We start from the raw sequence: 27,396 nt of genomic DNA, 5'->3' as shown, positions 1-27,396 counted from the left end.
ACACAACATTTTATGGTCAAGTACGGTACGGCCATTCTTGAATAGAAAAATATTACCCTTCTGGCAAGATGGAGGCATAGGTGGACGCACTGTACCTCCATGCACAACCAAGATTAGAACAACAACAATTTAGAGCTAGAATAACACCCAGAACTGACAGAGAATTTATCTGAATGGAAGTCAGACAGCCAAGAAGTTGAAGTAGACCCGTTCATCCAGACCGGTAAGAGGGGTGGAGAGGAGGAGCCGGGTGGGCGAGGGTCAGCAGGGCGCGGAGGTCGGGGATAACTTGGCGCAAACTCGGTGTGTAAGCCCTCTGGGGCGAGCAAGATCACAGCTGTGGACCCCGAGTATGCAAGCAGCGGCTGGTGGATCCAGTGAGGCGGCAATTATGGACCAGGGCAGAGCTCGCAACCCAAGATCCCAGAGAAGGGACTGAGATCCCAGGAGAACGGAACTACTGCCATTGTTCCCTCCCGCCCCCACTCCCGCCCCTGCCCCAACATATAACGTCACAATCTAGCGACTGGGGTGCCCAGCCCCGTTGAACACCTAAGGCTCCGCCCCTCACAGTAACAAGAGAGACCAGACTTAAAAGAAAAAAGGAGAGACAGGGAGAGACATGTCTCCAACAGAAGAACAGATAAGTCCCACAGGACTCATCCTTTTGAGCGACCAATAAATAGCCAATCTATCAGATGCACAGTTCAAAACACTGGTGATCAGAAAGCTCATGGAATTGGTTGATTTTGGGCGCAAATTAGATGAAAAAATGCAGGTTACCATAAAAGAGATGAAGGAAGATACACGGAGAGCCAATAGTGAAGGGAAGAAAACTGGGTCTCAAAACAATAGAGTGGACCAGAAGGAAGAAAGAAACAACCAAGCAGGAAAGCATGAAGAAATAAGAATTCAAAAAAATGAGGAGAAGCTTAGGAGCCTCCAGGACATCTTTAAACATTCCAACATCCGAATTATAGGGGTACCAGAAGGGGAAGAGGAAAAGCAACAGATTGAGCACGTATTTGAACAAATAATAAAGGAGAACTTCCCCAATCTGGCAAAGGAAATAGTCTTCCAAGAAATCCAGGAAGCTCAGAGAGCCACAAAGAAGTTGGACCCAAGAAGAAACACACCAAGGCACATCATAATTACATTAGCCAAGGTAAAAATGAAGGAGAGAATCCTAGAAGCAGCAAAGAGATAAGGGGACAGTAACCTACAAAGGAGTTCCCATCAGACTGTCAGCTGATTTCTCCAAAGAGACCTTACAGGCAAGAAGGGGCTGGAAAGAAGTATTCCAAGTCATGAAAGACAAGGACCTACATCCCAGATTGCTCTATCCAGCAAAGCTCTCATTTAGAATGGAAGGGCAGATAAAGTGCTTCTCAGATAAGGTCAAGTTAAAGGAATTCATCATCACCAAGCCCTTATTTTATGAAATGTTAAAGGGACTTATCTAAGAAAAGAAGATAAAGAAAAAACATGTATAGTAAAATGACAGCAAACTCACAATTATTAACAACCACACCTAAAGCAAAACCAAAAGAAACTATGCAAACAACTAGAACAGGAACAGAACCACAGAAATGGAGATCACATGGAGGGTTAGCAACAGGGGAGTGGGAGGAGTAGAGAGGGGGAAAAGGTACAGAGAATAAGTAAAATAGAATGTAGGTTGAAAATAGATGGGGGGAGGGTAAGAATAGTATGGGAAATGTAAAAGCTAAAGAACTTATAATTATGACACATGGACATGACTAAAGGGGGGATATGGGTGGGAGAGGTTGTACAGGGTGGAGGGGAGTGAAGGGGGAAAATGGGACAACTGTAATGGCATAATCAATAAAATATATTAAAAAAAGAAAAATATTACCATTTTAATGTGTTGATCAATATCTATTTAAGAAATAAATAATATGTCTATATAAATTAAATATTTATTGTTTCTAACACTTGCCTCTTGGCCTTGGAGCACTCTCTATATAATGATAGTATACCATTTATGAATCAATTATTTCAAAATGACCAAAAATATTTTTCAAGGCATGAAGGCAAATGGCAAACCTCCTTTAACAAGGACAAGGTATGTATTATGCTGAAGGACAGGCTGGAGCAGTGCCAAACTCTCAAGTGGAGATTCCCTCTCAGCCTACCCATTTCCCAACTTGTGGGAATGGTCACCAGAGAACACCTATCTGCATACAAAATGAAGATGACACTCCTTAAGACAATCTCTCAGTTATGACAAACTGAATGAGATATTTAATTGCATTTTTTTTATAAAGATTTTATTCATCCATTTTTAGGGAGGGGGGAGAGAGAGAGAGGGAGAGAAACATCAATGTGCGGTTGCTGGGGGATATGGCCTGCAACCCAGGAATGTACCCTGGCTGGGAATCAAACCTGGGACACTTTAGTTCCCAGCCCGTGCTCAATCCACTGAGCTAAGCCAGCCAGGGCTAATTGCATTTTTAATGTATTATATTTTATGGCTATTTTCCCCCAGTAAAATGGATTTTAGATCCATTGTTATTCACACATGCTTACTTCACAGTTCAGTTTGGTACCAAGATAGTCACCATTAGGAACAGAGTGGCTTTGGAGCAATAACAAATGAGAGATAACACAGAAAAATATCTGCTGAATCCAAAGCACTGTCATTTGGTCAGTTTTTGCTAATATTGTGTTCTGCCACAGGGCCTTTATTTAATTAGTTTCCTTGGGCCCAACAGCGTCATTTCTGTGACAAAAAATTTTTTTCTCAAAATGTACCAATGATTAATGAAGAATTTACAGAAGTTCCTAAAGAAGTAAGAGTAAGCTCCTTGGAGTCAAAGGGCTATTGATTATAGTGAGTAATATACAATGCCCAACAAAAAAAATACCCCTTTTTTATTACAAAATCTTTTATTATAAAATCATAAGCATGTAATTCTATAACATAACAATATCAGACTCAAGCACACCAGATGACATTTTAGGTGAAATGTTCAAATTAAAACTTTAAATTATTACACCCATATCATTACCCTATCAACCACACTCAAGCAGGTGTTACTCTTGCCGACACTTATTTATTCAACAAATACTTTTTGGCACAATTCTATGTAAGATGCTGTGCCTTAGAAAGTATGAAAAATGAAATATGCAATCTGCCCCCAAGGCATTTCTCACCTTTTAAGGGGAAGTGGACAGACAGATAAGCATATGAAAGTAGTAAGTATTCTAAACAAAAAGAGTTCAGGAATTCTCAAGAGGAAAGATACCTAGGGAGAAAGCAATGACACTGTGGTAGAGAACTAGTGAAGAACTTTGAAGACAAAATTTAGACAAGTACAAATGAGAAAAACTGCATTCCATGCAGAGAAAAAGAACACAAACATGGATATGTAAATGAGAGAAGCAAATATTAACAGCATCTACTACTACTATTACTGCCTCTACTCCTCCTGCTAACAGTGGCTCTTCTCAATATACAAGGCACTGTGTCAGGCACCAAGTGCTTTCTATATACAATCTCATTCCATCCTTCCAAAAATCCAATGAAGACTTCCAGCCAAGATGGAGGTATCAGTAGATACACTTTGTCTCCTCATACAACTAAAGAAGGTCAACAAATTTAAAAACAAAAAATAACCAGAACTGTCAAAAACTGAACTGTATGGAAGTTCAACAACCAAGGAGTTAAAGAAGGAACACTCATCCAGACCAGTAGGAGGGGCACAGAGGGGCAGCTGGAGTGGAGAGGATGAGTGGCAAGGCAGTGACTAGAGGACCAGGTGGGTGAGGCCATCCCTGGCAGGCCCACATTTCTGTGAGGATAAACTGGGAGGAACAACTAGGGAGCTAGACAGACTGTGAAACCCAGGGTTCCAGCATGGTGGAAATAAAGCAAACAAACCTCTGACTGAAAAACCCGTGGGGGTTTCAGTGGTGGAAGAAACTCCCAGCCTCACAGGAGAGTTGGTTGGGGAGACCCACAGGGTCCTAGAATGTACACAAACCCACACACACCCCAGAATTAGCACCAGAAGAGCCATTTGCTTGTGGGTAGTGGGGGGGATGACTGAAAGCAGGGCAAGAGCCAAGCAAACAGCATGGTTCCCTCTCGGACCCCTCCCCCAAAGATAGCACCACAAAGCAGCAAGGAGGGTTGCCCCACCCTGGTGAATACTTAAGGCTCCACCCTTTACCACATAACAGGTACACTGAGACGAAGAAATAAGACCCAAATGAAAGAACAGAGCAAAACTCCAGAAAAAGAATGAAGTGACAAGAAGATAGACAACCTGTCAGATGTAGAGTTTAAAACACTGGTAATCAGGATGCTCACAGAAATTATTGAGTTTGGTTGCAAAATGAAGGATGAAATGAAGGCTACACAAAGTGAAAACAAAGGAAAACATACAGGGAACCAACAGTGAAGGGAAAGAAACCGGGACTGAAATCAATGATTTGTAACAAAAGGAAAAAATAAACATCCAACCAGAACAGAATGAAGAAACAAGAATTCAAAAAAATGAGGAGAGGCTTAGGAACCTCTGGGACAATTCAAGCACTCCAACATTCAAATCATAGCAGTGTCAGAAGGAGAAGAGCAAGAAGTTGAAAACTTACTTGAACAAATAATGAAGGAAAAGTTCCCCAATCTGGTGAAGGAAATAGACTTCCAGGAAGTCAAGGAAGCCCAGAGAGTCCCAAAGAAGTTGGACACAAGGAGGAATGCAGCAAGGCACATCATCATTAAGTTACTCAAGATTAAAGATACGGAGAGAATCTTAAAAGCAGCAAGAGGAAAGGAGAGAGTTACATACAAAGGAGTCCCCATAACACTATCAGCTGATTTCTCAAAAGAAACTTTACAGGCAAGGGGCCGGAAAGAAGTATTTGAAGTCATGAAAGGCAAGGACCTACATCCAAGATTACTCTATCCAGCAAAACTATCATTTAGAATGGGAGGGCAGATAAAGTGCTTCCCAGATAATGTCAAGTTAAAGGAATTCATCCTCACCAAGCCCTTATTATATGAAATGTTAAAGGGACTTATCTTAAAAAAAGAAGATACTGCAAACCAAAGTGTCGCAGGTTCATTTCCCAGCCAGGATACATGCCTGGGTTGCAGGCCATGACCCCCAGCAACCACACATTGATATTTCTCTCTCCCTCTCTGTCTCCCTCCTTTCCCTCTCTAAAAAAATAAATAAATAAAATCTTTAAAAAAAGAAAGAAAAAGAAGATAAAAAACTATGAACAGTAAAAGGACAACAAACTGACAACTATCAACAACTGAACCTAAAAACAAAAACAAAAACTAAGCAAACAACTAGAACAAGAATAGAAATGGAGATCATATGGAGGGTTATCAGTAGGGAGGTGGAGGGGAAGAATGGGGGTGGAGGAAGGTAGAGGGAATAAGAATTATAATTGGTAGGCATAAAATAGACAGGGGGAGGGTGAGAATAGTATAGAAAATGTAGACGCCAAAGAACTTATATGCACAACCCATGGACATGAACTAAAGGGGGGGGATGTGGGTGGGAGAGGGTGTGCAGGGTGGAGGGGAATAAAGGGAAGGAATGGGACAACTGTAACAGCATAATCAATAAAATATATTTTTTAAAAACTTCAATAAATGTAAAATAATTAAAATCATATAAAATTTGTTATTTGGCCACAATGGAATTAAATTAGAAAACAATAACAAAAATATTTGGAAAAATCTCTAAATATTTAAAACTATTTAACATATTTATAAATAATCTAGGGATCACAAAAAGAAATCAAAAGTAAAATTAAAAAGCATTTTGAACAGAATGAGAGTAAAGATACAATATGTTAAAATTTTTGAAATATAGTTAAAGCAGTATTTAAAGGGAGATAATATAGTACTAAATGTCTGTATTAAAAAGATGCTCTCAAATTCTACCTTAAGAATCTAGAAAAAGAAGAACAAATTAAATCCTATGTAAGCTGACAATAGGAAGCAATAGGAGCAAAACATGAATCAAGGAAATAAAAAATTTAAAAAATAAAGTCAATGAAAAGGAAAGCTGGTTTTTTAAGAAAATCAATGAAAATGATAAACTCTAATAAGACTGATCATAAGAAAAATGCAAGTGAAAAATTACAAATATAAAAAATGAGGATGGCATAATGACAATTCTACAAATATTAAAGGATATGGAAATACTAACTTTATGCCAAAAATTCAGTAACTTAGGTGAAATAAACAAATTCCTTTGATTCCTTAAAAGAAACAAACTGCTACTAAACTCACTCAAGATAAACAGATAACCTGAATAAACTTAAATCCATCAAAGAAATTGATTTGTAGTTAAAAAACCTTCCCACAAAGAAAACTAGAGGCTTGAAAGTCTTCACTGTACTAAACGTTTAAAAAAGAAATGAAAATTTTACAGAAACACTTCCTCAAAATTGAAGAAGAGGTAATACCTCCCAACTTATTTTATGAAGCCAGCTTTACTCTGAGAGCAAAACTAGTCAAAAACATGACAAAGAGAAACAGGAAAACTACAAATTAATTCCCTCATAAACACAGATACAAAATATCTTAACAAAATTTTAGTAAATTAGATCTGACAATATATAAAAAGGACAACACATCATGATCAAGTGGAGCTTTTTACAGAAGTGCAAGGTGGTTAAATATCTGAAAAGCAATCAAAGCAATTCACCATATAAAGCTTTCAAAAAGAAAAATGATACAATCATGTCAATAAATGCAGACAAAACATCTGACAGAATACAACTTACGTTCTTGATAAAAATTGCTCATCAATCTGGGAATATAAGGGCATTTCCTCTACCTGATTAAAAAAAAAAGCACCTACATAAAAACCCTAAGTTAACGTCATATTAACTGTGAGAGACTGAACGCTTTCCCTGCTAAGACCAGAATCAGGAACAATAGCAGGATATCTTCTACTCTTGTCACTTCACTCTTTCAGAATATTTTTGTTGAGCACAGAATTCTACATTTGCAGTTATTTTCTTTTTTTCCTTTAGAGGATATCATTAAGTTGTCCTCTGGCTTCCATGGTTTTAATGAGAGGGAAGGCAAGGGAGGGTAAGGGAGGGGAGGGAAGAGGAAGGTAGAGGAAAGCAGGGCAGGGGAGAAAGAGAGGGAGGATAGGGAGGGGCAGGAGGGGAGAGAAGAGGTAGAGTGGGAAGGTTGGTTCTGATGGTTTGTGTTCATATAGTTTAGTCTCTTCCAGTGCCTGGCTATTTATCATTATTTGCCAAAGATTCTATTTTCAAAATCTTGTAGACATAATTTGAAGTTTATGAGACTATTTCTTCCAGGGGAGAGATTTGCCTCTTTCAGGATCTTTGGAGGATAACACTGTGGAATCAGTTCAATTCAATTTCAGAGACCAACATGATTCAAAACTAAGCTTCAGTCCCAGTAAAAGCCTGCCTGTTGCATATTCCTGTCTACCCACATTCCTGGAGTACAGGCATCCAAAGTTCTAATCCAAAACTGGGAGGGAGGGTTTCTCATAAAGTTTGCCACCTTGGAGGGCCCTGCTCTCTAATCCGTCTCCCGTCTCCCAAGTGTTGAGAAGCTGTCAGCTGGTCCCTCCAGAACTGGTATAAGCCCCAAAGGAAAAAATTGCTCCAAACACCGGGCTTATCTCCCTAGGCCTCCATCTTCCTCTGTATCCCAGTAATATTTTAGTTATCAAAGACTTCAGGAAGATTACATTTTAGATTAACTTCTACATTATATATCAGACCTATACATTCTACAGAATATCATACATTCCACTCAGCTTTTCTACATGCATTCAGTGGAACTACTGGTCTAAATTAACTACTCCATCACTACTGTAAATAGTCTTCAAAGTAATAATTCCATTTACTAGTGATTTTAAAAATTGGAATATAATCCACATTTTTAACAGGCAATAAATTTCACCCGTTGAAGTGCATAATTCAGAAGTTTTTAGTATATTCACAGTTTTGAACTATCATAATCATCTAATTCCACAACATTTTTATTATTCCAAAAAAACCCTCATAACAATTAGTAGCAGTCACTGCCTCTTTCCTCCATCCCTCCAGCTCCTCTCAGCCACTACTCTATTTTTGGTATCTATGGATTTGCCTATTCTGGACACTTTGTAAAAATGCAACTTTAAATATGTGTCCTTTTCTATATGCTTCTCTCACATAGCACAGTGTTTTTAAGGTTCATACACATTGTACCATGTATCAATAATTTATTCCTTTTTACTGCTTAATAATATCCATTGCATGGAATACCACACTTTGTTTATTCATCCGTCAGCTGATGGAACATTTGGGTGTTTCCCCTTTTCAGTTGCTATGAATAATGTTAGAAACACTCATGTCCACATTTTTGTTTAGACATACATATTTAATTCTCTGGGTTATGTACTTGGGAACAGAATTGCTGGGTTATATGGTAACCCTATGTTTACATTTTTAAGGAACTTCCACTCTATTTTCCAAAGCAGGTGCATTACTTTACAGCCCCACTAGCAACATATGAGGGTTCTAATTTCTCCACATCCTTACTAACACTTGTTATTGCCTGTATTTTTTTATTATAGCCATCCTTGTGGGTGAAAGTAGTATCTTTTTATCATTTTCTTTTGCATTTCACTAATGACTATGAATGTTGAGCAATTTTCATGTGCTAATTAGCCAGTTACACATTTTTTCTGTAGAATCATCTATTCAAATCCTTTTCCCTTTTTAAAATTGGGTTGTTTTCTTTTTAATTGTTCAGTTTTATATATTCTGGATACAAATCCCTTAGAAGATACATATTTTGCAAATATTTTCTGTCTGTGGATTGTCTTTTCAATTTCTTAATTATGTCTTTTGAAGAACAAAGATTCTTTTTATTTATTGATTTGAGAGAGAGATAGAAAGGAGAGAGCGACACATCAGTTTGTTGTTCCACTTATTTATGTGTTTACTGGTTAATTCTTGTATGTGCCCTGAACGGGGGACTGAACTCACAACTGTGGCATATAAGGACGACATTCTAACCAACTGAGCCACCTGGCCAGGGCAGAAGGATTTTTAATTTTGGTGATTTTTTTCACCTTACCTATTTTTTATTTTTTCACTGTGCTTTTGGTGTTAAATAAAAAAACTTTGCCTAATACAAAGTCACAAAGATTTATACCTTTGTTTTCTTTTAAGAGTTTTATAGTTTTAACTGTTAAATTTAGGTCCTTGATCCATTCTGAGTTAGTTTGTAGACAGCCTGAGAAGTAGGAGTCCAACTTCATTCTTTTGTATATATTTACTTGTCTCAGCATCATTTGTTGAAAGACCATTCTTTCACTGTTGTGTTGGTGTCCTTGTTAAAAATAAATTGACCATAATGCAAAGGTTTATTTCTGTATTCTCAATTCTATACTGTTGATCTATATGCCTATCCTTAAACCAGACCCATATAGGCAAAGAATCAGCTTTTGATTTCACTGATTTTTCTCTAGTGGTTTTCTACTTTATATTGTATTTTCATTTATTTCTGCTCTAATCTTTATTATGTCCCTTCTTTTTGTTTTTCATTCCCTAGTATCTTTAGGTGGAAGGCTACTTATTAGACATTTTTTAATATAGGTATATTATAGTTATAAATTCTCCTCTAAGCACAGCTACTGTGCTTAGATGTGTTGCATCTTTATCTTCGTTCATCTAAAAGTATAAATTCCCCTTTGATTTCTTCTCTGACACATTCACTATTTAGAATTGTATTACTTAATTTACACATATTTGCAAGTTTCCCAAATTTTTATTAATTTCTAATTTCATCCCACTGTTGTTACAGAACTTACTTTGTATAATTTCTATCCTATTAAATTTATGAAGTTTTTTTATAGCTTAGCATAAGATTTGTTCTGGAATTTTCCATGCACACTGCAGAAGAATGTATTTTCTATTGTTGGATGGAGTGTAATACTGTTTTGTTAGTTTATGCTGTGGTTCAAATCTTCTATTTTCTTGTTTATCTTCTGCCTAGATCTATTCATTATTTAGGGTATTTGACTTTAACTATTACTCTATAATCATCTATTTCTCCATTCATTTTGACAGGTTTTGCTTCATGTATTTTGAGGTCTGTTCTTCAATGTACATGTGCTTATAACTGTCATACCTTAATGGACTGACTTTTATCATCATGAAATGTCTTTCTTTGTCTCTGATAGCAATTTTTCTCTTGAAGTTCATTTTGGCTGTTATCACAATAGCTCTAGTTCTCTTTTAGGTGCTGTTTATGTTATACTATATCTTTTTCTTCCTTTTGTTTTCAACCTAATTATATCTTTGAATTTTATTTTGTTTTAATCCACTCTTACAATCTCTTTTGATTGGCATGATTCATCCATTCATATTTCATAAATCTATTCACATATATTATTGGATTTACATCTGCCATTTTGCTTATTTTTATGTCACATGCCCTTTTTTGCTCTATTCCTCCTTTATTATCATCACATTAAGTGAAGATTTTATACTTCAGTCTTTTAATTTTTTCATTATTTTTCACTACATTTTGAGTTATTTGCTTGGCAGCTGCTGTAGACCTCACCATGTATACATCTTAAAAGGAACAGCTTCAGAGTCACTAACTTAATTCCAGTAAGCTGTAGAAACATTACTCCTACGTAGCTGAATTGCCTTGCTCTCCCTTTTGTGGCATTGTTGTTACAGAAATTATACTTATAAATGTCACAAACCCAAAATACATTATTATAATTATTACTTTACACAATTTTCTGTCTTTTAAAGAATTTAAGAGTACAACGATTATGTTTTCATTGATTTGTTAACATTATTTTCATTTCTGGCTTTATTTGTTCCTGTGAATTCAAATTACCACCTGGAGTATTTCCTTCACCCAGTGCAGCTTTGCTCCCACCCATCTCCTCTGTGCTATTATTAGAAAATATATTTCATTTCTATATGTTATAGGCCCAACAATACATTACATACATTATCTTATACATTGCTTTTTAAAGGAAAAATGTGCTTTTACTATCTTTTATAAATACCTTTACCATTGCTCTTTGATTTTTTTTTCTTTCCTTTCCTTTTTTTTTTTTGGTATGGATTCAAATTATAGCCTGGGTCACTTGCTTTCAGCCTGAAGAACTTCCTTTAGTATCTCTTATAGGCAAATCTGCCAGCAACAAATTCTCTCATCCTCTGCTTATCTGTAAATGTCTTTATTTCACCTTCAGTTTTGAAAGATACAGGATTCTTGGTTGACAGGTTTTCTCCCTCTTTGAGTATTTTGAACATATTTTCCCACTACCTTTAGGTCTACCATTGTTTCTGTGGAGAAGTCACTTGTTACTCTTTTGGGGGTTTTCTTGTATGTGGTGAGTTGTTTGATGCTTTCAAGATTTTCTCCTTGTTTTTACCTTTCAGAATTTTTGTATGATTTATGTATTTGTAGGTCTCTTGCATATATTTACAGTTAAATGAGCTTCTTAGAGAAGTAAGTTAATGTTTTGAGTAAATTTGAAAACTTTTTAGCCATTATTTCTTCAAATACTTGTGTTTCTTTCTCTTTTTTCTGGTTCTCCCATTATGTACATGTTAGTGTGCTTAATAGTGTCCTGTATTTTTCTGAGGTTCTGTTCTTTTATTCTTTGTTTTCTGGATTGCATAATCTCTATTGATCCATCTTCAGGTTTACTCTTTCTTTTGCCAGTTCAAATCTTCTATTGAGCCCCACTAGTGAATTTTTCATTTCAGTTGTATTTTTCAATTCCAGAATTTCCATTTGGTTCTTCTTTATATTTTCTATCTCTTTGTTTATGTTTCCTATTCAATGTAATCTCACTGTCATACTTTCCTTAATTTTTAAATCATGGTTTCCTTTAGTTCTATGAAAATAATTAAAATGGCTACTATGAAGTCTTTGTTAAGTCTGACATCTGGTCATTGTCATAGGCAGCTTCTAGTGTCTGCTTTTCCTGCTTGCTGTAAGTATTAGACTTTTCCTCTGCATGTCCTGTAATTTTTTTTGTTGGAAACTGGACATTTTAGATAACATTGTAAAAACTCTAGGTACTCATCCATTTCCTCTCCTCCAGGGCTTGTCATTGTTATTTCCTTGTTTACTTGTTTCCTAACTGGCTGGATTATTTTAGTAAAATCTGTTTCCCCTTTGCTCCCATAATTTGTATTAAACCAAATATAAAATATTGTGCTCAGTCTTGAATGCCACAGTTGAAGAATACTAACAAGTAAAAGATATACAAAGCTTCCAGGATAGGGAGGGTTTCAACATGTCATAAACAAACGGCTAAAGGAATTAAAGATATTTTATATGAAGTTGACCACACTAATAGGATAGAAAGGACACAGAGTTGCTGGCTCAAAATTCTGAAGAGAAGGAGGCAGAGGTCACAGAATATAGACAAACAGATAAATGTTATAGACAACAGACTTTAGCTCAAATATAAGGAAGAATTTTTTAAACAATCAATTCAACTATGGCATGTGCTACCTTATAAAATAATAAAGACTCCATTTTTAAGTAGAAGTTTACAAACTATCACAACTATATTCCTTGTTTGGGGAGGGAGGTGTTAACAGATGAGCACATTTTCTGTGACAGTCAAAGAACTGGGCCTTCGGTATAGCCAGCCATTTCGATGTCATGCAAAGTACTTCATATGCCTATAAACATATATTACAAATAAAGTACTATTCATTTCCAGAAACAGGTATTTACAAAGAAATGTTCTTAAATGTTTACCTACCAAACAGTTCCTCTGAGATTGCTACTTTAAAGTATTTTCCTGCGTAGTCACCTATCTGGTAGGTTAATACATAGACTACTGAGAGAAAGGATTACTTTGAACTTCTACGTTTTCTCATGTATTTGCTTTGAAATACTAAAGTAATTCATTTTCAAGAGTTCCTCAATTCTTACACAAATTTTTAAAATAAAGTAACTGAGATCCAGAACTCACCAGAAGAAATCTTACCAGCACCTTTATAGTCAACAGAAAATGCAGATGTGACTCCATTGGCTGACCCCAGTTCACACATGGAAATTTGATAAGGGGGTCTCAGCTTGATTTCCGTCTGCATGTCAGACAGATTTATCTTTGTTGAAAGAGACCTGGGATTATTATATCGCTGCTTGGTCCTCTGAATGAAGTTATCTATGTAAAATAAAAAATAAATTTCCTTGCAGTCATTTATTAATCAGATAATTTGAGAGCATAAGGTTTACAGATTGTAAATTTTACAGATGAAGTGTTTGTTATTCCAAACTGTTCAATTGTCATGGAGTCCTCTGATATTATTTATGTTTAATGGTTACCATATCATGAAGTTATATTGTAGAAATTAATAATTGCAAGTATATAATGATTTAACATTATGTGACTATGAGAATATTTCTACTATCATACCCACTTTAAGGACTTACTTTGAACTTCTACAACAAAACAATAACAGCTTTAATCTTTAAATCAAAATCTTATTTTTATAGGAATTCATATCTCATAAAATAGTGTCTGTATTTATCAGTTGTAATTACACAAGAACATACACTGTAAATTGTATGTTCTTATAAACCCGTTTTCTTATTGATTGCTTACACCATTAGAATGTTTATTTAAAAAGTAAATTTAATGAAGTTAAAGGTATTTCCTAAATATCTTCTAAGATATTTCCTAAATAATCTCCCAATTTTATTTTCAATGTTCATAGTCTGCTATTTTTTGTAAATAAAGTTTTATTAGAATGTAACTACAATCAGTCATTTCTGTATTGTCTATGGCTGCTTTCCAGCTACAAAGGCAGGGCTTAGTAGTTGTGGTAGAGAACATATGGTGCTTAGAGCCTAAAATATGTACTATGTGGTCCTTTCCAGCAAGTGTTTGCCAATTACTTCCTATATTAAGAAGACTATAAAAGATCATTACATAAACACAAAATTCTGAATCTCTGGCTTATCTCATTGAGAAACTATCCCCTGGGATTAATTCTTTGTGTCAATAATGACAATCCCCTCCACAGCTCAAACACAATTTTTTCTAATATGCACCTAAATGAAGACATTGCTACAATTTATTACCCATTTGTCAAATCAGTCTATCAAAAGCAAGGTAGCAGAAGTTTCTGAGTATTCCCTTGTCCCCTCCCTCCTACCAATGTTAGATAAAAAATAGCTTATAACTAGCTGGAGCCAGGATAATGAAAATGAAAAAAATCAGGCCCTTACCAAATTCAATGAAACAGTACGGTCTGACAGCAGTGTTTGTCTTCATCATGTTATAAGTAGTAATGAACTCCTTCTGAAGCTCATCCAGGAAAGAGAAGGCCAGAACATTTGGGTAATTTTCAGTGCACAACATCATGTAGCTCACTCCCAGAGAGCTAATAAAACTACAGTATAAAAAACATTGGTTTTAAAATCTCAAAGTAAATCAAGGTAATCTGTTGCTTCAAAAGACTGGTCCTATTACATCATAAATCGCTGCTACAGTGGAAATGAAGATATTAACATTATATAGTCCAGCAAAAAAATTCAAGAAACTAAAATACAATACTGTTTTTAGTTGTGGTTTAAAAACAGTAGACAAAAAAAGAAGAAAGAAATGTATCTACAGAGGAACACACACCATAGTTCTAACACTTCAGTTATTTATTTCTTGGGGTAGAAAGCAGTGGACTAAAAGAATATACAAATATATAAGAGTTCCAGATAGCTAAACATTTAACCCCTCCACCTAGTGGAACTTAATCCTGTTTGCATTAAGAACTCTATAGATTCTGATGAAAGTTAAGCCCTGGCTGGTATGGCTCAGTGGATCCAGCGTAGGCCTGTGAACCAAAGGATCACCAGTTTGATTCCCAGTCAGAGCACATGCCTGGGATGCAGGCCAGGTCCCCAGCAGGGGGAAAGTGAGAAGCAACCACACATTGATGTTTGTCTCCCTCTCTTCCCCTCTGTCTAAAAATAAATAAATAAAATCTTTTAAAAGAAAAGAAAGTTACAAACACTCTCCCCAGAAAGATGGCCAAACAACACAGAACTTGGCATACATTCTCAGAGTGGTTACTGACCTCCTGCAGTCATCCACTAAACCCAAAATTAAATCATCTACTTCACATAGTAATGAATTATGTGCCACAGTGGGAAAGACAGAGAAATTTATGAGTGTATAACAACAACAAATACAAGGGTTCGGGGAAAAGGAGGACAACTGCTTACAGCAGAGTGCTGAGTGCAAACTGCTAAATGCAGAGGTAGCACTACGATCGGAAAAACCAGCTTTTGGCAGCCAACATCGTGAAGATTGAACTAAGCAATGACAATCAGTGGATGCTAAATCTAAGTGAAAATTTTGGTGAGGAAAAGGAAATTTTGCATGACTTTAAATGTCTTCCCATGGATTGCTTATTGGTTGCAAAAGAAAAATATTTATCATACAGTAGAAACTAGACAACACGTTGACCAAATACTCTCATATAAATGTGAGGGGCAGGCAGATGAACTTCCTGTGTCTCAGAATGAGATATTCTCAGAATGATGTATCAGTTATGTAGTATTCTGGACAAGAATGCATAATCTGAATCTTACCACAAAGAAACATAAGAATAAGCATTCTATTTTATAAATCTCAATGTTGTAAAAAAGAAATAAGGGATGTGGAAATGTTTCTGACTGAAGGAGGCTAAAGAGACATAACTAAATTTAATAAAATCTAACCCTAATCTAGATCCTGTGCCAGAGGAGGAGGTAAAAACTCTATAAAGGATAATTCTGGGTCAATTGACAAAAATGGAAAACAGGCAGACTGGAAGAAAGTATGGTATTGACATAAAATTTACTAGAACTAACAACTGTGCTATAGTTAACTAAGAGAATGTCTCTAATTGTAGAAAATATAATTTGAAGTAGTGAAGAATAAAGGGTCATGCTATTCGTAAGTTTCTCTCAAATGATTCAGAGAAAAATAAATCCAATAAGTAAATAAAGTAAATTAGTAAAACAATAAAGTAAATACTTTAGTAGATAAGTAGGTAAGTAAGACAATAAAGCAAATGAAGTAAATGTTAACAAAAAGTAAGTCTGAGAACAGGTATTATTTGTATTTTTCCTCTTTTTACAAGTTTGCTATAAGTTTGAAATTATTTCTAAATAACAAGTTAAAAATGCAGAACAAAAAACTTCTCCTTTAAGCACTGAAATATTTAACCATGTTCTATTGAAAGAAAACACAACTTTCTAAAATAAAGTATATATCCCCCTATAATAGGTCAAGCATGGGACACAAACTAACCCTTCTTAATGAGTCACTTAAACATTTTTTTAAAGTACTGTCAACATAGCCAGTCTAGATCGTGGCAGCAAACACAGCACATTGGCCATAAGCCCTATCTACCACAGCAATCTTTAGTGGCAAATTCTGATCCATACTGGAGTCCCCTCTGCCCTTTCTTTCTCTAATGATGTGGAAGCAGAATTTATTAATTTAGAATATATGTATATTCCCATGATTCAAATTTTAAAAGAATGAAAAATGAAGAAAACACTGTACTCAAAGTGTCTTATCCCTACCGCTGCCCACAGATACCCAGTTCTCTGTCCCCCCAAAACTCATGTTATTAATTTCTCATGTATTCTTTTGGTAAGAGTTTATGCATATGCAAATATCTTCCTACCATCCTTTCTTCCTACTCTCCCTCCCCTGCCTCTTTCTTTCTTTAAAGACCATCCCAGGCAGCCAAGAGATGTGGGGTTGGCACCTATTAATCATCAATTACTAACTGTGTGGCACACACTTCTGGTGAAATTGTGCTGATCTTATGCTTCTGGAATAAACTGGAATTCCGTTCAGAAGTGCCACTTAATATACAGTCATTTGATGCAATATTTTACACAAGCTGTGACACATCGGGTCACAAAATTACTTAGTGAATTACACAGAGATTTTCCTTAAAACTGAAATAGACTATAACAGAAAATATTGAAATAAATATTGTTTCATAAAACTTTTGTTTCGCAGTTTCCTATTTGTATATAGGTAGTGTTCACAAAGTAAAATGTATCTCTTCTTATGGGTCATAGTCATAAAAGTTCAGCTATGATATACTACATTTTTCTACAAAACTAATAATTAAAGACCAAACAATGTTTTTTCCAAGTAATTTTTCTCTTTACAAAAACAAAATTTTTCACTATCATTTAAAAAATTCTGACATGTCATCAGCATTCAAATATACCCAACAATAACTTGAATTGGGATAGAACACAACTGGTGATTCATTTCCACACAATAGGAACTCCCAAGTGGCTAGCTAGGAGTTACTTCATTGTCCTCCAATAATGACTGAAGCTTTTGGACTCCATTTTGGAATGTGTATTAGGGTAGGGTTTTTACTATATTTCCATATTAATAACAGAGTGAACCAAAGGAACATATATGACAGTTTACCCCAAATGATTTCTTAGCTTGCACTATATTTAACTAGAGAATTATATGTGAAATAAAGGAAACCCTAGATCTTATGTTAGCATTCTCAACGAATGTTTACTCCAAAGTCTTTATTTTACTATAATTGCATGATACTCTTTTTGAAAAGGGTATGAAGTGTTCTATAATCTTACGGCTTTTAACAGTGAATTTGGCCTTACAATACTTTCTTTCTTTGAAATGCAAAATCAGTTTTCCAAAAGTACCTTATTTTCCTGACTATAAGACGCACCCCCCACCCCTTGGGAGGAATAATGGTTGTTAATGCTGCTGTTGAGTTCTGTGTACATTTACGTTGGTGAAATATTATGTTACTTATGTTATTAAATATTTTACCACAATTTTTGCTTCAAATTTTTTTTCCCTATTTTCCTCCTCTAAAACCTGGGTGTGTCTTATGGTCTGAAAAATGCAGAGTGTGTGTGTGTGTGTGTGTGTGTATAGCTCAGTTGATTTACCTTTGTTATCAAACGATTTCTGTTTTTTCAGCTCTCACTGGGACAAACACAAAGATTCCCAGCCATTCTGAGGACAACTCATATGAAATAGTCTAAAGTCACTACATGTATGCCAGTTTGTGCATGCTTTATAGCCTGTCCATCTGGTTCATTTAGCTCACATTTTATGGACAATCTAGTCATTGTCCTTCTACCTTGAAGAGGGAGAAGTAGCAGTAATAGTAACAGGCAAGTACACTTTACTGACCACTTAGTATGAACAAGGCCCTTTCCTACATACTTTACATATGTTATTTAATTTCACACTCACAATAAAAGGGTATTGTTATTTCTACTTTACAGATGAAGAACCAGAGGCTTAGTAATTTACCCAAGGCCACACACTGTTAAGCAGACCTGGGACAAACTTAGTTCTAACACTAAAACCACATTCATTCCACAACATCAACTTCCCTATGGTATAGATAAAGCAATTATGTCCCAACTCACCAACATTTTTTTTTCAGTTTTTCTAAGCCACAAATCAATCTCTATTTTTTCTTCTAACTAAAAGTAATGAACTTGAGGATTTTGGAATTTGCATCAGAATGTCTGGGAAGCACTGCCATCTTCTCCACTTCATCTTATACAGCTACACTTCTGAGCTGCAGCCACACCAGTCTTGTTTTAGATCCTAAAGATACCAACCCACTCCAGTCTTCCAACTTCCAATTTGAGAAGCTTCATGAAGTCTGTCTTCCCTGCTTGCAATGCTCCCAACCCCACTCTACCATGACCCAGTTCTGACCTGCTTTACTCTAACTTCAGTTCTAAGACTTAAAGTCCTCCCAGAGCACGCAATCTAAATTGATCCCACCCCCATGGTTATATCACAGCAGCTGTTATTTTTCTTCATGTAAGTAACCCAGTTTGTGATTATATATGTATGTGTTTATTTGTTGTAATGTCTCACTAAAATCTACACTCCATGAGTAGGGATGATTTCTGTGTGGTTTACCACTGTATTCTTAGCACCTACAATACTTTGTGTCTAGGACAAAATAAGCATTCAATAAATTAGTAAATAAATGAGTATAAAGATGGCATCATTCATTCACTCATTTGCACACTTTGTTGAGTGTGTTGTGCACAAATATTGTTCAGCCCAACAGGATCTACAACATCAAAAGCTCAAAAAATACTTGACTAAATGACAGAAGAGAACAGAACCTCACCTGCACTTCCTGTGAGTATTCTCAGAGGCTTCAGGTCAGTGAGCTTTCAACATTTCTACTTTAAAGAGAGGAATGTTCTCAGGGACCATGTAGAATTACTCACCTCTGCAGTGAATACCCCCAGATGGCTATACAGGTCTAACAGGTATGTCTGCTCTCTTTTTTTCACAGTCATTATTCATTCTCACCGCTCCTCTGCAAAAGTCCTCTTCTCTCCATGTTGAACACAATTTTTAATTCTTTTTCTTCCTACTTTGCTCTAATGTCTTCTTTTTCCCTTCCATTTCTAGGCTTTGGTACCAATGGGATTTGGTTTTATAGGTATTCCCTTTCTTCTGGCCAAGGAACTTAACCAACTTCATTTTATCTTTGGTTCCTATCTACCACACACACACTAGGAACTTCTTTAGGGCTGGCTGTCCAGGATCAAGTGTGTCTTGAATAGGTAAGACTGGCAGATGTTCAAACTCTAGTTAAGGAGATTACCCCTTTCTTTTCCTTTTCTACTTTTTTAAAAATACTTTTTACTGATTATGCTATTACAGTTCTACCAATTTTTCCTACCTTCATCCCCCCTTCATCCTGGTCCCCCAACCCTCCAGCAGTCCCCTGCCACTCAGTTCATGTCCATGGATCGTACATATAAGGTCTTTGAGTCCTGTTTCCTATACCATTTTTGACCTCTCCCCATCTATTTTATGCCTACCAAGTATGCTTCTTATTCCTTGTACCTTCCTCCCACTCCTCCCTTCCTCTTCCCACTGAAATCCCTCCACATGATCTCCATTTCTCTGATTCTGTTCCTGTTCTAGTTGTTTGCTTAGTTTTTGTTTTTGTTGTTTTTCTTTTCTTTTAGGTTCATTTGTTGAGAGTTGTGAATTTGTTGTAATTTTACTGTTCATATTTTTTATCTTCTTTTTCTTAGATAAGTCCCTTTAACATTTCATATAATACAGGCTTGGTGATGATGAACTCCTTTAACTTGACATTATCTGGGAAGCACTTTATCTGCCCTCCCATTCTAAATGATAGCTTTGCTGGATAGAGTAATTTTGGATATAGGTCCTTGCCTTTCATGACTTCAAATACTTCTTTCCAGCCCCTTCTTGACTGCAAAGTTTCTTTTGAGAAATCAGCTGATAGCCTAGTGGGCACTCCTTTGTAGGTAACTCTCTCCTTTCCCCTTGCTTCTTTTAGGATTTTCTCTTTATCTTTAATCTTGGGGAATGTGATGATGATATGCCTTGGTGTGTTCCTCTTTGGGTCCAACTTCTTTGGGGCTCTCTGGGCTTCCTGGACTTCCTGGAGTCTGTTTCCTTCACTAGATTGGGGAAGTTTTCCTTCATTATTTCTTCAAATAAGTTTTCAATTTCTTGCTCTTGTTCTTCTCCTTCTATAAGGCACCCCTATACTTTGGATATTGGAACGTTTCAGTTCAGTTCTTAGCACCTACCAGAAGTTGGTGTTAAGTCTCCAAGAGGTTTGTAAGACTCTTCACTTTTCTGAATTCTTGTTTCTTTATTCTGTTCCAGTTGGTTGTTTATTTCTTCCTTTTGCTCCAGATCGTTGACTTGAGCCTTGGTTTCCTTCCTGTCACTATTGGTTCCCTGAATATTTTGCTTTATTTCATTTTGGGTATCTTTTATTTGTTTTTACATTTTTCAACCAAGCTCAATCAGATCTGTGAGCATTTTGATTACAGGGCTTTAAATTCTCCATCAGATAGGTTAGCTATGTCCTCATCACTTAGCTCTCCTTCTAAAGTTTTGCTCTGTTCTTTCATTTGGGCCACCTTTCTTTGTCTTGGAGCACCTCATAAGTTGTAAGGGGGCAGGGCCTTAGGTATTCATCCAGGCAGGGCAACCCTCCTTGCTGCTCTGTGGTGCTGCCTGTGGGGGAGAGGCCAGAGAGGGGCCAGTGCAGTACCTGCTCATCCCTAGCACACTTTCCAACAGACACTCATGTGAGACTGGGAGTTTCTCACTGTAGCAACCCTTGTATCAACTCTGAGTCTCAGTTTCCCCTTAAGTCAGCCCTACCCATGCAGCCTGCTGCCTGGCCTTGGCGAGGGTAAGGACCTACATTGAAGATTACTCTATCCAGGAAAACTATGATTTAGAATGGAAGGGCAGATAAAGTGCCCCCCATATAAGGTCAAGTTAAAGGAGTTCATCATCACCAAGCCCTTATTACATGAAATGTTAAAGGGACTTATCTTAGAAAAAGAAGATCAAAAACTATATAACAGTAAAAGGACAACAAACTCACAACTATCAACAACTAAACCTAAAAAAACCCAAAAAACAAAAAACTAAGCAAACAACTAAAACAGGAATAGAATCAAAGAAATGGAGATCACATGGAGGGTATCAGCAGGGAGAGGGGATGTGGTGGGGAAGGTACAAGGAATAAGAAGCATAAATGGTAGGTACAAAATAGATGGGATGGGGAAGTTAAGAACTGTATAGGAAATGGAGAAGTCAAAGATCTTATATATACGACCCATAGACATGAACTAAGGTGGGTAATGCTGGTGGGAGAGGAGGTACAGGGCAGAGGAAAATAAAGGGGAGAAAAAAGTGGGACAACTGTGATAGCATAATAAATAAAATATACATAAAAAAACAGACATTATTAGCAAAATTCATGCCTGCTGCACCAAAGTAATTAGTGAAAGCAATTATATTCCCCACAGCAAATAACAGATTGCCCAGCATATGGTTAACATTCTACTCTAGAGATTCTGATGTCAAAGACAAAGTCCCTGACTGCCAGGCACATGCATTAGGGTACTGGGAATGCACTTAAAACAATGATATACAAAACAAGATATGGAAACAAAACTGCATTTTGTAGCACACCAAATGACAAAGTGTATAGCAAACTATACATTGAGACAGCAATAATTAATATTTGCATGAAATACAATATTCATTCTTCAATTGTGGTATTACACATAGAAAATATGTTTATCCTTTGTAGCCACATTTGCCCAGTGAATAGCTTTCCTGGGTGAAGAGAAGCACTCCAGTATCTCCATCTATCTCTACTCTACTGTTAAAATTGCTAAGCATAAGAAAACTATTGTTTTCAAAATAGAACCTTCTACAACAAATACCATTCTCTAAAATAAAGCACTTGAACCTTTAAATATGAAAAAATTTGACATTATGAAAGTGAGTATACCTTATGGATTTTTTAAAAATCTAAACCAAATACGTCTTATTGGAAACAAGATAAAAACAAGACTTTGCCATCAATGCAATAGAAACGGAAGAAGTAAGAACCAGAAAGTGAACTCAGTAACACTGTGTGTCCACCATATGCAGCATTCTACCAGAAACTTTGTATTTTCTCACTTCTTCCTCTAATGTGGCCAACTTTCAATTAGCCTCCAATGGTGAAGAGCTAAATCATGAATAAGTAATCCCATGAGAAAAAACTCATGTTAGTCAAAATTTTAACCTTATTAAATAATAAAATATTTATTAATATGCAATATTGCAGGTGACAGCAACTTAAAACAGTAAGCTAAAGAATCAGATGATTTTAAGTGTCCAAAGGTGATTATACCATCAGAGCCTTGGATAAAACACAAAGGAAGCAAAATTTACCTCTGACATCCTTCACTTCCTTTTCTGCAGAGTCCATCACTCTTTCCCCATTAACCATAACATCTTCACACCACAGAGAAGGTAGGTCCTTGCTTTTTTAGATAGTCAGTCATAGGTAATCCCTAATTTATTTATTGGTTAGAATTCCAGAAGTTGATGTACCTAGAAATCATTTTCCCACAGAAACTATATTTTAAGAGTAATTAGGTTCCAAGGCCAGTTCAAAAATCCTATTTAACATACGAGAGGGAAACTGCCCCACCAAAGGAATTTATTTATTACAAAGTATGTATTTATTCTTATATGTTTAAACTTCAATCACCTTCAAAGTACTCTCCATTTGATGCAATGCACCTATCAAGAAGTTTTTTCCACTGCTCAAAACAGTTTTTGAACTCTTCAATTTTGATGCCTTTTAGTGCTTCTGCCATTCTTTATTTCACCTCTTTCACACTGGCAAAACATTTCCTTTTGAGGACTTTTTCCATCCGCAGGAACAAAAAAAAGTTTCTTGGGGAGAGATCAGATGAATAGGGAGGGTGGGGCACGGGGGTCATGCATTTTTGGTCAAAAACTGAACACCTAGCACAGTGTGGGCAGGTGTGCTCATGAATCACCCATCTTGGAATGGGCAAATGTGTTGAAAGAGTCTTCAAAAAAAATTCATAGAAGACAAACACAGCCTCTCACAATAACACCAGCTGATAGATGATAAAGATGGGTTCCCAGAATACTCACTTAGCAGGGGAAACCTGTAATACAAGGGGTCTGCCCTCCAGAAGGTAATTCCAGTTTGGGGGGGATCCCCCTTGTAAATGGTGCCGAAAGCTGAACAGTTTTCCACAATAAACAGTAAAATACTAATACTAATACTAATGACAGACCTAGGCAGGCCTAGGAGGGATGGGCTAGGAGGCCTAGGAGGAATGGAAAATCACCAGGCGGGAAAACTGTACCATGGGAAACTGTAGCCTGGGGAAAATACCTGCCTGGGAAACAGCCTGCCGACCCTACCCAGGACAAACAGATGCCTGGCTAAGATTGGGGTCTGGGGTTGGCCTATCTGGCATAACAGGATGCAGCTTTAACTTGAGCCCAACAAGATATATCAAGAACATGGTCAGCAGAAATGGCACCTAGCAACCAGCTCCAGCCAATCAGACTCTGACACCCCAACCAGTTACCCTTCAGGGTTTTTTGGACTTAAAAACCCTGACCTGAGAACAACCAAGAGAGTCTTAACCTCCATTGGTTGGCTCCCCAAATTCCCTAGGTTGGCTCCACTTTCCCTCTTATTCCTGGCTAATGAACCCTGCTCCTTAGCTTGCTGCGTCCCTCTGGTTTCTTGAGTGACTCCGACCTAACAATTAATAATATGATCCTAGTAATGAAACAAAACAGGAAAGTAGGAATCACAGGCTATTTTCTCCCCCCAGCTGGTATGATAGCTATGGTGGATTTTATACCCCTGCTATGTCCCCCCACCCCCCTGCCAAACACCTAGTCTCCAGTGAGACTGCTGTCTCATCAATTAGACTTCCTACATATTCTGTCCCTCATTATTTCTCAAAAAAAAAAGAAGAGGTGTAGTTTAACTTAATTCTTTTCCCTAGTTAATTTCTATCTCCATAAAAATGAAAAAAAATTAGGAGAATTAGGAACGCTCACTGTCAAAACAGAGGTTAAGTGTAAAAAGGAACAACACTTTTACCAGAGAATAATGTGAATGCTGAAGACAAAAACTGTGGTTCAGATATACTATTTATTAGTTCTGTGAGTTTGAACAAGTTTCTTTATATCCCTATGGCTCAATTTCCTCCTCTATAAAACAGGGGTGGTAGTGCTATAACGGCTATCTGCCCAGCATCCTTTCTCTCCTTCCCTTTGGGAAATTATCTCAACCATACTACCTCTTCTATATGACTTTGGCAAAGCTGCCCATCAAATGTGACCCAGGACCCAACTCTGAGTACTTCAGCCCTCTGACCAAAACGTTACTCCGGAATGGACCACAACACAGCAAGGCCAATAAAGTCCTTTTCTTGAAACATGAAAGAAGAAGGGTTGCTCAACAGTAATGAAGTAAGCCTGGAGCTGCCTACACAGTGTTATTCAGTACATGGAGAATACCCATCTGCAAAAGGAAGGAGACTGGAAAAATGAGAGAAAGATCCCTGGTAACAACATCTTAGTCCCTGGCTCCAGCCAACTCAGAAGCCCTTCACAATACACCACCCCCTTTTTTTTTGTTTTGCTTAAGCTAGTATGAGTTGTATTTCTGTCTTTAGTAATGAGAAAGGGTTCTGTTTATCAGCCATTCACAGAGCTGTTGTGATATTTAATGATAAATACAGTGCCTGACAATTGGAGGCACTGTGTCATTGTTGAAGTTCTTACTCCTGTAATCAAAAAATAACACCAAGGAGTGAAAGAAATGCGCTACCAGACACTAAAACGAAAAGGTAGGTAGGCCTAAAATAGCCTTCACAGCTAGAGACAGCAGTCTGGGGACAGATATGGAGAAAGTGAATCCTCAGGTAAGGAGAGAATCTATGAAGCTCACAACTATTATCACACTTCAAATGAATTCATAGTGAAAAAACTAAGGAATTTTATTTCTTCAATTAAAATTCACAAGTACGATCGGCCTTCCAAAGAGGGTTATCTTTTCATAATATCAGTGTCTCAATGTTTAGAGAAAACTGAGAATGTATAACTTGGGTTTTAAACCTCCAAAACCAGTCAATGTTTTAAGATCCTATTTGATACAACTTGGTTTTCATATGGTTCATAATTACTGCTTTAGTCATTGTTGTTTCCTAAGTAGTGACATATGTTTATATATTAAACATTTATGATAATTTAAGGAAAATATCATTCAACTTCTGAAACAGATGAATTCCTTACAATTGTATACAGAGAGAATTGTAATATCACTATCTAATATTAAAAGGAAGCACAAAACTAAATTATGCACACACATCCCAACCCAAATCAAGGAGATGAATTGAATAATTTGAGAGAGAATGAAGACTTAATTCCATGGTACTCTGAACCCAACCAATCCCTCCAAGACGACCATTCCCCAGTGAGCAGCTACTATGAAATGCGCAGACAAGGTGCCACACAAGCTGTGGTGCACAATGTACTCCATTAGCTGCACTGAAGTATTTGTCACTATAATCTACCTTGTCTTCCAAATGGCTGATTTGATCCTCTGCTTCATATAACCTACTGTTTATTCTTTCCAGTGGATCATTTATTTCAAATATTACATTATTTATTTATGACTAGTCCTTTTTATGGTTTCTATGTATTTTTTCATGCTGCTGGGAATCCTTATAATCATTGCTCTGAACTTAATATCAGATAAATTGCTTGCCTCCATTTCATTCAGTTCTTCTCCTGAGGAATTCTCTTGTTCTTTCATTTGGGGCCTGTTTCTCTGTCTTCCCATTTTGGCTGCTTCTTTGTGTTTGTTTCTCTGTATTGGGTAGACCTGCAAGACTTTGGGGCAGTCCTGTGTCAGTCACTGCCTGCGACTGGCCCTGTAGAACCCATTAGCAGCTATCAGTGATCCACAGCTTGTGGCTCCCTCTGCTGGACCTGGGTGTGTGCAGAAAGAACCAGGCTGCATACCAACGTTGACTTTTACCAAGGCTGACTTTTAACAGCACCAGCCCTGCGCAGGGTCAGCTAAAGTCTGGAAGCTCCCAAATATCCGCTTTCATCTTGCAGGCTTTCTGTTAGGTTTAATCAATGAAAAGTGTCTCCAGCTGTATTCCTCAGCAGCCCGGCTTAAGCTCCACAGGGTGAGGCAAGAAAGACTCCTACTGGTGGGGCTATTGTATCCCCCCAGGCTGATGCCACATGGAGAGGAGTGCTCTGCCTGAGAAACGTGGCTTCTGCAGTATGAGGAATGACTCAGAACCAGGATCCTGGTGGCTGGCCCTTCAGCTCTCTCTGCAGAGCCACCAAGCCTAGACTCTCCTCATGTGGCTCTAGTCTACTCTGCCCCCTTCTGCCAGGCCCAGGGTCAGTGGCTGCAAACAAAATTTTGTGTGTTAGGCCTTTCAGAGACCCTCTGCATCTCCAGCCATCCCTCCCTGGAGGGCAGAAACCCCACTGCTTTTCACAGTTGGATGTTATTTGGGTTCCTTTCCCAGTTCTGGTGTTCTTGGCTGGGGAACTCAGCTTGGGATTTAGACTCCACGCTCCTCAGGTGGAACCTCTCCAGCTGCTGAAATATCCCTCCAAACTTCAGCTGCCACCTGTGAGAGCCCTGCCAGCCCTCTTGAACCTCCATACTCCCTATCAGTCTCCGTGTGGTGATGTGGTTTCTTTCCTAAATACTTGGTTATAAGGCTTCTCTCCAGCCAATGTTCAGGTGGTTGTTCAGGTTGGTTCTTCTATCATTTAGTTGTAATTCCAGTTTTGTTCTGGGAGGAGGTTATTGTAGCTTCCACCTACTCTGCCACCATCTTGGATCCCCCCATCACTACAATCTGATAAAGCTCACCATTTTCCCAATACACAGGGAGAGAAAATTAAAGGAGTTTTCTCAATTTTAAATGTTACTCTCCTAATTTTTTTC

At 37.2% G+C, this 27,396-nt stretch overlaps 1 protein-coding gene across 1 annotated transcript in view; it reads right to left on the bottom strand.

Annotated features, from left to right (window-relative positions):
* The window catches only part of SEC22A (SEC22 homolog A, vesicle trafficking protein), a 68,449-nt gene that overhangs the window by 26,978 nt on the left and 14,075 nt on the right, over positions 1-27,396 (bottom strand). The window contains exons 3-4 of the mRNA XM_028505034.2: positions 14,258-14,421; positions 12,996-13,190 (exon numbers count right to left, since the gene is read on the bottom strand). Coding sequence (XP_028360835.1) covers positions 12,996-13,190; positions 14,258-14,421 — 359 coding nt within the window. The remainder of the gene's footprint in view (positions 1-12,995; positions 13,191-14,257; positions 14,422-27,396) is intronic.

The sequence above is a fragment of the Phyllostomus discolor genome, chromosome 2 (assembly GCF_004126475.2).
Source record: "Phyllostomus discolor isolate MPI-MPIP mPhyDis1 chromosome 2, mPhyDis1.pri.v3, whole genome shotgun sequence".
Classification (NCBI taxonomy): Eukaryota; Metazoa; Chordata; class Mammalia; order Chiroptera; family Phyllostomidae; genus Phyllostomus; species Phyllostomus discolor.
Note: the sequence above shows the minus strand (reverse complement) of the source record. Positions and strands in the feature narration are given on the sequence as shown.